General features: G+C 44.7%; 1 protein-coding gene across 1 annotated transcript in view; it reads left to right on the top strand.

Moving 5' to 3' along the window:
• FRMD1 (FERM domain containing 1) overlaps window positions 1-8,881 on the top strand; it is a 29,987-nt gene extending 21,106 nt beyond the window's left edge. The window contains exons 6-13 of the mRNA XM_010005311.1: window positions 580-735; window positions 2,759-2,824; window positions 3,029-3,097; window positions 3,282-3,456; window positions 5,158-5,493; window positions 5,632-5,760; window positions 6,426-6,505; window positions 8,594-8,881. Coding sequence (XP_010003613.1) covers window positions 580-735; window positions 2,759-2,824; window positions 3,029-3,097; window positions 3,282-3,456; window positions 5,158-5,493; window positions 5,632-5,760; window positions 6,426-6,505; window positions 8,594-8,881 — 1,299 coding nt within the window. The remainder of the gene's footprint in view (window positions 1-579; window positions 736-2,758; window positions 2,825-3,028; window positions 3,098-3,281; window positions 3,457-5,157; window positions 5,494-5,631; window positions 5,761-6,425; window positions 6,506-8,593) is intronic.
• Window positions 8,882-13,519: the final 4,638 nt, after the last annotated feature.

Below are 13,519 nucleotides of genomic sequence, written 5' to 3'. Positions count from 1 at the left end.
GGGAAAGAGAAAAAGGTTTTGAGCAGGTTTTTCTACTGCTTAGCAAAGCCACGTGCCTGCCAACCACTCCTGACAGATAAAAAATACCTTGAGATAGCGTTATCTACCTATTAGCGTTATCTATCTATCTATTAGTGTTATCTTTGAGTATGGAAATGCTAAATCACTCTAATGTGTAGTTTCTGGTCTTGAGAGGACCACCTAGCATTTCTGTAGGTTTGGAGACAGTTGCTGTTGATTGCGTTGGCATGCTGAGCAGTATTTGTTATCTGCCCATAAGCATTTATGGATGCCAAGAGTTAGGAAAACTAATTCCAGTACTTAAAAATGAAAAGAGCTGACGCAAACTGTTTAGTCTTGATCTGTTATGATTTTGCCATTTATGATCTGTTTGAAGACATCAGTATCATTTGGGCTCAATGCTTAGCCTACAGGAAGACAAAGGTGAATGTGGACTAACATCTCATGAGACCATATGAACCTTCTCCACCTCCAGTCTCTCCTTTGCTGTTGAGCACAGCTGCCTCCCATGGGGATCGTGGAAGAGCTGCTGACCTGTTTGTTTTCCTTGTGGTTTAGATAATTGCGAAGAGGGGGAGCGATTACATCTTGAAACATGCCCCAGAGATGCACCGAGAACAGCAAGGGCTGAGTGCTAAGGAAGCAGTGCTGAAGTTCATTAAGGAGTCCTGCCTGCTGGAAGATGTGCCCGTCCACTTCTACAGGCTGCAGAAGGTTAAACCAAGAGCTTCTTATTTTGAATGCCTCTCATTGTTAATTGGTTGCACCACTGCATTTTTCACTTTCTGTTTAGCTGAGGGACAGTTGCCTCTGATTCAGTGGGGCCAAATCAGCCTAAAATGTTCAGCCCGTGAGGCCCATCCCCACAAACAAGTGTTGCCACTATACAGATACAGCTGGAATCAAGATTTCTTCTTCAGCGAAGAAACTGGCCACAAGAATGGCAAAACTGAATTTTTGTCCCTGCCTGCCAGTAGACTTGCACCAAGGAACTTACTGAGAAGCTGTTGTTTTTTTCTTGTTGCAGTCCATTGAAATGATGATAAGAGGTCAGCCAGCTTTCACACAAATGCCATGTAATAACTTCAGGTGACACTGAGTCATCCCAACTTTCTTAACCTCTTCCTCCCTGTCAGTGGTTGGTGCTTTTTTCAGCTGTATGGCAGGTTTTGTATTCCTGGATTGTTGCTTGGCACCAGGTCTTAGACTCCTTACCTGAGTCTGCTTAAATAGAATGTGCTTCATTTTCACATACTGAGAGAATTTAGGTCTAGAAATAGGACTGAAGAGAAGTTTTTGTTTCCACTTAGGTAAGTGAAACCTGCTCATGCAATTAGGAATGGCTTGGACCTTTTTTCCAAGTAGATACTCCATTTTCTCAGACTCATAAGTAAACTTCTTGGTTGGTTGTGCTCAGTGGGAATTATGTCTGAGAGGTATTTGTGTCCTTTGACCAGATCTAGCAGCTCTAGTTGCTGGAGAAACACGCATATTCTGAAGGAAGTAAGTTCCAGTTTGGTCTGTAGTCTAGGCTTAGTTTCAGTTCCTCACAAACTCTAGATGCTCCCCCTGCCTATCCCCTGTCCTCTCTGTTTTGATTCTAATGCTGTTAATGATGCAGTTACAAGAGGGTTGGTTACCTGAAAGCACCAGAGCTGTGAAATTGATTGCACTTACTATCAGAATTCCTATCTGACTTGAACTTACGTTTTATGCATTGCTAACCTCTTCATGTGTTGTTTGATCCACAGTGTGCTATTTCTGCTGTGTGACATAGTTATCTCATCATGTGATGAGATGTCCTCCTCCTAGGTGACACCTGGGTCATAAAGCTCTCAATCGAGCACGCAGGGGTGCCAGGGGAAGGTGTCAGTGTACTGGCTGCCCTGAGATTTCAAAAGTTGTCACTTTTGTCTCACACCCTCCTCATGGCTGCTACTGAGATTGGGAACTCCAACATAAAACATAGCACTGAGCCTTGTATCTCTCCTCAAGACCAATACTGATTTACAAAGCTTTTTGTCCTTAGGAGGCAAAAAGCATTTCTTAGTGACTTGAAACTGGAGTTGTGGATGGTATCAGGGACAAAGGGTGAGGTAATGTGATGGCATAAGGCTTGCTTCTGGACAAGACACATGAGGAGATAAAGTTTTGATGCAAAGTTTGAGCTCTGTGAGCCCACAAATTTTTACCCCAAAATTTTCTTACCCCTGCTTCTCCTGGCGAGAATAGTATCTGTTCCCCTTCCTAACTCTGCCATGCCAGGAGAGACTGAAAAAACTAGTTAATGAAATTTTTTGGTCTTGATAGGAGTGCCATGGCAAGGAGATGGGGAGAGGGGTCCCTTCTGTTTCTGGCTGTCATCTGGAGATTGAGAGTGGTGCATGTTCATGGGGACAGCAGAGACAGCACATGGGCAGTATGAGAGGTTTCAAGGTATCCTTGAGAGCTGTAATTGTCCATACCCTCAAATCATTAAAGCTAGAGGATTCCCTGTCCAGTGCAGCTAGGGTGTTTGCTAGTGAAATGCCTGAGATTCACAGTAAGAGGGGATTTGGGGGATAGATATTTCAGGGGTCAACAAGGCAAGGTGCACTTTACAAACACAATAAAAACCAAATGAGCTGATGGCATCTGCCTGATGAGTAGTCCTGCTACCTCTTGTGCAGTAGGTGCCAGAACAAGAGTGTGGTCTTTGTAGATTAACCTTTGACTCCTGGCTCTTCTGTTCTTTTAGGATAAGAAGGAGGATCGCCCGACAGTTATCCTGGGCCTGACCCTAAGAGGAATGCACATCTATCAGGTAACAGACTGCCGTGAAAGCCTTCTGGTGTAGCATTAACTCTGCCCAGCTCCCCTGTCCTCCCCCTAGAGCTCCTCTTCCTCCCCTTTGAGCGCCAGGCTCCGCATATCTCAAATTCTTGGTTGTTTGCAAATTCTTTGCACATCGCTGACTCCACCCTGTACCTGCCAGTCCCTGTGTCACTCCAAGTTTGATGTGTTGCAGGAGGTGAATCACGTTCGCCAGCTCCTCTACGACTTTCCCTGGTCACACATCGGGAAGCTGGCTTTTATGGTGAGTATGACAGAACGGACAGAGCCCATCTGGCAGTGAGCTGTCAACGTGGGGCCTGGCAAAGCCGTCGGCCTGCCCGCGCTGCCATGTCAAGTCCTGTCACTCGACCGCAGCTCTCTCTAGTAGCTGTGTGGCTGAAAACATGCTCTTGCTCGTTTCAGTGGCATCTCTCCTCTTTACGCAGGGGAAGAAATTTGAGATCCAGCCAGATGGTTTGCCTTCTGCACGGAAACTGGTTTACTACACGGGTTGCCCCTTCAGGTCACGGCACTTGCTGCAGCTCCTCAGCAACAGCCACCGGCTCTTTCTGAATATCCAGCCAGTGTTGAAGCAAATCCAAAAACTGGAGGAGGCTGAAGGTGTGTGATGGAAGAGCAGGGGACTGTGATATGGGGAAGAGTACAGCATGTTAAGGCTTTGCTGTTGCTTCACAGTGTCTGCTTTCTATCTAATTAAAGGTGTTTCTGCCTTATCAGGAAGCCAGTGAGAGAAACAGAGGTGTTAAATATGTTTCAAGTCCACTACTGGGAAGTGTTTATGGCTCCCACATTGCTAGACTGATCAGAAATCCTGTGTGTGAGAGCAGTAGAAAGGGAGTATCTCCTTTTATCTAAGAGGAGATCCTTGCTCTGTGCTCCCAGTTTAAGCGCATTTGACACGTGCTTCTCGGTGGAAGTAATTTTTACTAAAAAGCTTTCCATGGGGTTAAGATCTTCTTGTTTTCAAGCAGCAGTACAAATTGTGAGCTAGTGTCTTAATTTTTTTGTGTCCTTTCCTAAACACTAAACATAATTTAATCTATACTGATTGACAGTTAAGAGCTAGGAGTTGGAGGTGCTAGAAACAGGTTGAAAGCAGATCAGGACCCCAAGAACTTATCTTTTCTGATGGGTTCCCCTCTCTTGACAGTCCCTGTTATGCTTCCAGGAAAATTTTAGTCATTTTGTCACTTCTCATCATGCCCCCTTCTGTTTTCTAGCTCTGCAAGCTGGGTCTCCTACAACTTCTTAGCCCCAGTGGCTGTTTTTAATGCATTGCATACGTCCTTTTTCAGAGGATGGTGTCTTCTTTCCTCTAGCCTTCTCCTATATGCTGTTTTTTTTCTCCTCCCCTGCTGCTTCCCCGACTGCTGTTCTCTGCATTCTCCATTTGCACTTTCTCTGTCTTCTCTGGGGTTTGTAAGTGTCATATTGTTACCTTCAAGTAGAATTCAGTAGAATTCTGAATTCAGTAGGTCAGTAGAATTCAGCCAGCAGTAGCTGGCCCTCTTGTCTGAGGATACAGGCTGACTCCTTCCAGGGAGAAGTTGGGAAGAAATTTGTCTCTGGTTATTGCTCATCTCAACTAACTCTAAGGAGCTCTCTGAAGTGTTGATCACCAGTTGTGAGGAATGGGTGTACAGGGCAAGGCAGCCCTCAATGTCATCTAGCTTGGTTATTTCTGCCTTTCCCTCCAGTGGGGTAATAGAACTGGTCTTGCATTGGCATCTGTCAGTCACCTGTAGAAAGGCTTGCTAGGCAATTGCACGTGGGCAAAAGGCTTGTTTTGTGTCTCCTAGTGTCATGGATTTGTTGACCATCATCAGGACACCTTTCTTTAGGTAACAGATACAAACCATTGGACAAATAATAAATCATTAATAAATGCCTGCCTGTTCTTAATTGTCTCCACACATTGGTGACTATTTCAAGAAACAATCAATACGCTTTTTTTTAGCAACTGAGCACTTATGTTAGCAGAGTAATTCCTTTTTTTAAAAAAAATCTTAATTCTGGAAGCTACTGTTTTCTGTATCATAACTGCCTGTACCTGCATGTTCTAATACAGGAGATGCTGGATTTACTGCAAGTATGACTGATTGTTTTACAACCAACTGTGCATCCCAGTATCTGTTGAGCAAACAAAATAAAAAAACTGTCCTGTATTTGTTCAGTAACTGCAGCGGTTGTTTCTTAGTTGTCAGACTGCGGCAGTCCCAGAACTTACTGATTATTTTTGCTACCCTTCCTTTGCTCTTGCTTAAAGTTCCCACTGGTTTCTCTCTTCTCTTCCTTCCTCAGAGAAGAAGCGCTACCGGGAGTCCTACATCAGCGACACCCTGGAGATGGACCTGGACCCGTGCGACAAGAACTCACACGGCAGTGGGAGCAGCGGGGGCAGCCGGCGGGACAACCGTCTCTCGCGCCAGTCCACGGGGAGTCACGGCAGCTCCCACACCTCGGGCATCGAGGCTGACTCCAGGCATCGGGTGTCAGTGGAAATGTCAGTGGATGAGCCCTTCAGCATGGACCGGGTGCATCGGAAAGAGAAATCCTGCAGCTCAACCATCAGCTACGGTAGCTCTGGCATTGACAGCAGCAGCAAAGGGCGGGCTGAAGACGACTCTCAGGATGATGGTAAAGAATTTGGAGATGCAGAGCAATTTCTAAGCACACTCTTGTCTTCCCCTGCAGGAATAATGGGGAGTAAGAGAACATGAAGCAACTTGGAGCAGAAGTGTAATGCTAACCCTTCTGCCACTCTCTTCCTCCTAGAGCTTGAGCTGGCAGTAGATGAGCCAGAGGAGGTGCCTGTAGATGAGCCTTTAGAGGGAGAACAGTTAGAGGAGGCCACTGTGGGAGAATCTGTTGAATCTCTTCCTCTAGATGCTGCTAGCTGCCAAGGTGAGATGGCTTTCTGCTACTGCTCAATGCTTTTATTTAGGCTCTAGCAACAGGCGTAATCTGAAGGGTCTAACAAAGTTTTACCTTCTTCCAAACAACTGCCAGTGGTACTTGTACTGCACTACTGCAACAGCATTTAAAGTCAGCTCATCTAGAGGTGCAAGGCAAGCAGCCTATATTGTACAGTGCTGCTCTCCTCTGTGATTCTCAGGGTTTCCCTTCACAAAATTGGCGAAGTTTGTAGTGATGGAATTTGCTTTAAAATCTTGTATACCATTAAACAGCCAAGGAGTTCAACCACAGGCTCATGGGCTAATTGCAGGAATTAAGAGGTAAAGTTTTGTAGCTTGTGATACAGGGAATGCAAGACAGTGGGGTCACACAGGAGCTCTCTTGCCTCCTACAGACTTTACAGCAAAGCAAGACAGGTGAACATGGGACAAGTTGGTGAGAAGCTGTTTTCTTGAGTTTTTAAACAATGACCCTTAGGGGCAGAAAGGAGTACTTGTGAGCAAAACTCACAAAGCATTGAGGGTACTTACCGATGTATATTTATATATAGGATAGCACTGCTTAAATGAGGCCTGTGAGAACCACTGCCCTTTTCCACAGCCCACAAAAGCTCAAACATACTATGATTCTCACTTCCATTTTTTCCTTTGCAGCTATAAATCAGGAATCGCTGTCTGTGGTGCAGGTCACACTAATAAAAATGAGAGGCCAAAGTGTGGAAACCCTTCACCAGGTAAGAGGGGGTGCTCAGCAGGAGAATCTGTAAGTGGGCATTGAACCAAGGTCTAGCATAATGGAGACAGCTGTAAATCAGGTGAACTTGACTGGTCTGATTTTGACTGATTTTAAATGGTGTAACAAAAACCAGATGTAGCTGTTGCCCAGCTACTGCCATCAGGAATAGGATGAGAGCAGTGTTTGGGTCCAGAATAGTATAGAGAGGTTTGGAGCGATTAGCAGGGAAATCTTGCAAGCCAGCTATCATCTGCCTTAGGCTTCCAGATGGGAAAAGAAAAATAAACCATTTCCAAATATTCAGTGCAATGTAGAGCCAAGACTGTCTATGCAGTTTGGATGTGGGTTGCAAACTTGATCATCTTTCTGCTCCTTAAGCCAGAAGGAGCTCAAATCAGAGCAAAACCAGATGCTCAAGCTCTAATTACTATCATTTTGTGTGATTATACTACATGTGTGCTGAAGTCTTTGTCGTCAACATTTTCCTTTCATCAAACCCTTGAGAAAAGGCAACTATATATGGTAAAATATGTCATATCATAAGTTGTTCTTGGAAGAAGCTTATTAAAATGTCTTTTTAAGGCAAAACAATATTTCTTTTCAAAGTATAGCTGTACCCACTGGAGTAGAAATGTTGTGTGGGTTGTTTGTTTTTTTTTTAAAAACACACATCTCCACCATTTCTTCTCTCTCTGAATCCAAATTAGCCTTATCTGCTAAAATAACTTTAAAAATCTGTTCATTGCCTTCCCCTTTACTCCCTGAACTTTTCTGAACAAGGATTCAGTTGCTTCTTAGGACTGTTTTTCTCTTTTCATGCTTTTTCCTGGACCCAGTCAAAAGTCATAAGAAATTTTCACTTACCAGAAAAATAGTCATAAAGTGCTATAGGTGATTTAAATCTGTTATATTTTTCCAAAGCTGAAGATGGTACAGTACAAATAATAATGAAGTTACTCCTGTATTTGAGTGGAATGACTTAAGAGTGCAAGGCAGGAAGTGGGCATCTTGCTTCAAGTAATGTTTTTAACATTAAAGCTTTTACCAACACATGCTTATGCTATTAATTGATTGGGAGGCATCTGTTATAAAAATGTTTCTAATCAACACAGGACTGTCTAAACAATTGCTAAGACCTGGTGCCACTTCTATGCATCAAATACTTGGTGCATCTTTAAAAAAAAAACAACAAACCTACCTCACAAGGCCATCTAACTAAATGCAGCAGGACATAGCATTGACCAGACCATACAGCATCTGCCTGCTTCTGGGAGTGCAGCTGAGACAGTGCAGAGTTTCCTCAGGCTAGCTTTTTTTAATTCCCATGCTGTGGAGGTGAGCACAGTGAACTTGGGAGGAAGTTTTCTGTGTTGCCAAAAGAATTGTCTTGGTTTAAAAATGGTATTCCTGAAATCAGCCTTAATATTAGCATTTAAAGCTGATTATGAGGAGACAGAGCAAGAAAAAACAGGTGTGGAAGTTGGAAATTATCAGTAATTCCTCTACAGAGGCTGAGTCACTTCAGCTTGTGTAGCAAGATGCTGCCTCTGGGAATCACTACTGGTTTGTCACTCCCATTTTCCTCGTTGCTGAACAATATTATCTAGATGAAACTGTATGTTGCACTTAGAGAATTTTGGACACCGTAACCCATTTGTTTGCATGGTTGCCTTCTCAACCTCCCTTTCAGATCATTAGGCTTTAACCAACTCAGTGTGTTCAAGCAGCTGGGGAGCTGGTAATATTTTGTTACGTACACTTCATCTATTTGAGGATGACTGCAAGAATGTGCCAAGAAGTGTCAGGTCATTCAGGTGTCAATACCTGTCAGATGTTTCATCCATTGTACTGGACACTGAGAACACAGTGCAGACACAGCAGGATTTGGCTGAACATGGCAGGGCACCTTAATGCACTTGTAACTTGTTAATAGTTCACAGCTTCTTCATTAAGCTTCTTCAGAAGGGCAGTGGTGCTGGTTTGAAGGAGGGGAAGATTTTTGGAAAACTTGTATCATGCATACCCAGCATCCTTAGGCTGTGTCTGAGCTCATCATTTTAATTTGTCTATCTTACTGAACTGGCAGGTCAGATCACCCAAAAGCAGGAGCTGCACAGACCAGCACAGCCAGAGTTTGGATGACATCCGCCTTTACAAGCACAGGCACCCGCCACTGAGTGCCACGCTGTCTTCAGACACATCCCACAGCTACACATTTGGCTGCAGCCTGGAGGATAAGCTGTCTATCTATGGCTGCGTTTATTCCACAGCAGACTGCAAAACCAAGTCTGCCCTTTATGGGAAGCGATCCATGAACTGCCTCTCCTTGGATCTTCTGGGAGAGGACCAGCTCCCAGAGGAGTTTGTGGTGTAATGAGATTGGAGCCCTTCCATCCCAGGAAATGGCTCATCATGGAAATATATACCTCATTAACACATGTGATGTCACTCTGGTTCTTGCAGGAGACTGTGAGCAACTTTGTAATTCAGCTCCATAATCAGTAAGTGGCATCACTTCTGCAGACCTGACGTACAGGGCAAATCAACTGGAGTGTAGCACTTAACATTGACATTTGAAGTGTATTGTCTGAGCAGAAAATGGAAGTGGCCTGCACCATTAGCAGTGTCACAACCAACATAAAAACCAAAAACAGTGGACCAAAACTGATGCTGTAAAGCAAACACTGTGTCTAAATTGATTTATCAGAAAGCAATTTAAAGTCTATGTCAGTTTATCTTTCTGCCTTTCTCTTGTAGTCCATTTATGTTAATGCTAGTGTACAGATAGTTCGGTTGTCTTGAGTTGGTGCTGCTGCAACACTGCCGACAGCTGTCAGGTCAGGATATATTCTAAGCACATTTAGAGGGCTGTGTATGGAAGTGTCTAACCTGTTCCTGTTGTAATGAACACAAGTTGCCTATTTGCTTTACTGGGAGCAAGACTTGCTCTGCCAGGAGTTTTGTTTTGTTTTGGTTTTGTTATTGCTGTTTTGTTTTGTTGTAAGCATCCAGCCAAATATGATGTGCATTTTATGTTGTTTTTTTTCTTCATTGCAACAAGTGGAACTGTCTCTTAGTTGCCTTCTACTGCCATGATGCAGACTGGTAAATAAATGCTTATAGCCTTGGAGAGACAGAGGAGAGGAAACACAAATGACTTGGCTACTTCTGAGAGTACAGAAGACAAGTTAAGAGCATTAATTGACTGGCTCATGAAGACAGGAGTGTGATTGGATAATTTGTCCAGGCATGATCACCGCTTACTTTGAGTCATACTTTTATGTTCTTCTTTCCTTTGTTTTTAATAAATCCGTTCCTTAGAATTTTTTTCCTTTTGCTTAGGAGTCAAGTATGGATTGGAGAAAGTTGCTTTGGAAGGACAGACATGACTGTGTCCAACTTAATCAAGAATAGGTCATGCAAATGTGAGTGTGTAGTGCTGCAGGGCTGGTGATAGTGGAAGAATAGGGTGTTTGTGTGCCAAACCAAGGGTACTTGTTTGGTGATTTTGAGTGGTGGAGCTGGCTGTGATGGCTTTCACTAGGAAAATAATTATAATTATGCTGTTTGATTCAAGCATTTGGTGTGGAAAGCATCCTTCTACTTGTTACATCCAAATAAATGTATGTATGTTTGTTTGATTGCCTGTCTTCCCCCGTACCTCCTTCCTTCACCAGCATTTGGGAAGCTTGTACTTACAGGCACATGTAACCTGTGCTCATCTTTTGATAACCTTGCAAGGGGAAGCTAATAATTTTTTTCTTAACTCTAGAAGCAGATTGATGCTATTGGGCTGGTTAAGGAAGTGCGTGTTGTGCAGCGTGATCGCTTAAAAGTTGGAGATAGATGAATTCAGGAAGGAAGGAAGCCAGACCATGATGAGGAGGGTTTGAGCTGTTGCTTTGATGGGGGGCTTGCAGCCTCATTAGTTTCCTAGTAAACTGTTAAAACAGCAAATCCGTGAAGTCTGTCATCTCACTATTTCTATGCAGGTGAGTGTGGTGTAGAGATGGAGCATGAAGGTAGGTGCAGCTGCCCTTACTGAAGTAGCATCAGTGGCCGTACATGCTCTGAGATTAATCCAGCACAAAACTTTAGCCGTGTGTTTGAGGAATGAATGATGGGCACAAGCTCACTGTAGCCATGACTCAGCTGACCATGCCCTCTTTGATCACACTGTTCTTTCTTTTTGTAATGAACAATTAGAAGCTGTGTGTTCACCATAGTGTGTCTTCCTTTCTTCCAGTCAAAGCCAAAAGGCCTTTACAGAGTGCTTGAGGTATGTTTACTGTATCCAACTCTCCTGAGTGGATCTAAATGGGTAAAGGACACCTGGCTGCTCATAAACAGTCCAGTCAAGCCTCCTGCTGTTGGTCGCTCCCTGGTACCTGGGGCATGTTTGGCCATAAGCTGTGGGAGACAGGCAAGGCCAGGATCCAGGAGGCCAGTGGCAGTGCTGCAGGGAGCAGACTCATTTTCTCAGCTGCCATGGAGCTGGAGGGGTGGCTCTTTCTGCAGCAATGCCTGTCTCTATGGAAGAGACAAGGGAAAGGGGGGTCTGGAGTGACAGCTAAACAGTTGCCCTCCCACCTATGCAGATGTACAGTTACTCATAGTTCTGGCAATGGTTGTTAACAGGAAAAAAGCTCAAAATTCCGTGGTTATAGTAGTTTGGAAAAGTGTCATAAAAGATGTGAGTGCCCTGTGCTCACATCCACTCACACTTGTCTCAAAGACAAATCACCTTCATACCTGCCTCAGCCTAACCACCTCACTGAAGTGTTTATTGCCACCACGCAGCTTGGTATTTTCTTTTTGCAGTTACTTTGGATTTGGTGAAATGACATCATCCTGCTTTTGCTGGTTACAAAATACACCAATGCCTGAAAACATTTGGCTCTTGTGTGAGCATCCACTGCCTTGTATGTACATGGGGGTTTCTTGTATTTATTCATGCCTGGTGGGGGAGGCAAGCTCTCCAGGTCTTACCATCTTCTCTCAGTGGTCTACGCAGCTCCCTCCAGTACTGTAAATGACATATGCATCTGAAGGGGAGACTGGACAATTTTTGTGTGTTGACTGAATATGAATTAATATCTTAAAAGCACTGTGAATATCTATTATGCAAGTTTTTTTATTCATATGAAAAAAACCCAAACCTGTTCCTGCTATTAATAGATCTATTTTTTGTTTGTTTGTTTGTCTTTGGATTTAGAAGGTCTCTTATTATTTTTGGGTTTTATTAGTTTGGTAGAGGGTAAGCATTTATTCACTGATGTTAGAAACTAGCTGCCAATATTTGTACATATTTGTAAAATACTCATGGTATAATCGCTCTGTTTTAATGCTAAAAGTTTCTCCTTTCCATGAAAGGAATTTCTTGTTTAAAATAAAATATAAATAATTATATGTACACCTGCAATAAAGTATGGATAGGAAAAGGTAATTGTGTATTTTTTTTTCCTCCAAGAGGTGCATGTCAGTGACATCTTCCATTTGAGATAGGCAGGTTGTAGAAATGACCTTGCTGCCAAACTGTAACCCGTAAGAGCTCAGCTTGTGATGGCAAACTCAGAGGAACTGTAGTCACTGCAGCAACTCCTTTTCTTCCCTGCCACTCTCTGTAGCATGATGCCAAAGGGGCCTCTGACAGGCATTGAGGACCCAGTCAAGCAGGTTGGAGTCAGTGAGAACAGTAATGGCAGATGAATCCAACTGCAGAGACAAGTTAAGCTGCTTGTGGTGGTTAGTCAAGAAAACTGAGCGTGCGAATTCCCAAGGGTGTAGAGAGATCCTGTCAGCATCCTCCCAGGGGCTGCATCTGAGGATGGGCACACCAGCCCACGTGATGTGAAGTGCTGCTGGAGAGCGCTCTGCCCTAAGTCACCAAACCTGCTGGCCTGGAGTCTGGAGTTTTGCTTTTCTTGGGACACGAGTCTACAAAGGAGTGTCATAGTATTAACTATTCACATATCTTCTTGAGGAAACTTGCTGTCTGGTTGGGTTTTTTCCTTCCCTTTTTGCTGGATATGTTATAGACCCCTAAGGCTAGCATTAAATGTAGTGTTGCTCCTTTTCTTACAACTTCCCCTCTTGTGCTTTTAATCTCTGTCCAATACCTGCTGTGTTTCTAGTATATAAATTTTCAAGGATTTTAGAGATACATCTAGCTTTGCTTCGGGGTTGCTAAGGAGGTGAAATTAAATAACAAGCAAACATTGAAGTCACCTGAATCTGAAGGGCTCTGTCACTTTGCTTTCTTTCATCGCTTGGCAAGTAATGGCACCTTCTTGCCTGCTCGGGTGGGCTGCTGGTGACCAGCATGTATATAGGATGAGTTCGTCCCCTTCTGAGGAGGGCACTGCTCATGGTGCCAGCAAATGCTGTGTGGGTTCAGTGAAGTAACACAGTGTGAGGTGGGGGGAATGTTGCTGTGTGGAGGCAGCGCAGCAGGAGCTGCATGGAGGCCGTGTCTGAAGGTGTGTGGTAAAGCAGATGCTCAAAACAACCCAGGTATTTTGGGGGAAGCGAGAACAGTTCCTGAGTGGATTTCTTGGCAGCAAGGTGTGAGACACCAACGGATGACACGGAGTTTTAAAAGCCTGAAAAATGTTGGGCAACAATCAGTCATGAAGCTCAACAGCAAGCTCCCTGATGTAGCTCCCTGCCCATCTGCAACGGGGCACCCGCTGTCTGGGTGGGGTTTCTCCCGCAGTTTGTGCGGACTTGCCCTGGAAGCTTCCTCGTCCTGGGCTCCTGAGCCTCCGCCGCTGCCCGCACCCGCAGCCCTGCCCTGGGGCATCTCGCAGGCCGCGGGCGCCCGGGGACAGCCCCGCGTCTCCTGCAGCCCGGGCTGCGGGGACACGAAGGGAGCGAACACGTCCCTCCGAGGCCGCTCCCAGCAGCGGGGGAGCTGAGGCTCGGAAAGGCGCCCGTGCGGCTGTTCCCGGAGGAGCCCGAACAGCCGGGGCTGGCAGGGAACACCCGGGAGGCCGCCCCGCTGCCTGTCCCG

The sequence above is a fragment of the Chaetura pelagica genome, unplaced genomic scaffold (assembly GCF_000747805.2).
Source record: "Chaetura pelagica isolate M959 unplaced genomic scaffold, ChaPel_1.0 scaffold551, whole genome shotgun sequence".
Lineage (NCBI taxonomy): Eukaryota > Metazoa > Chordata > Aves > Apodiformes > Apodidae > Chaetura > Chaetura pelagica.
The sequence above is the reverse complement of the archived record's forward strand: the minus strand, read 5'-3'. Positions and strand labels throughout refer to the sequence as shown.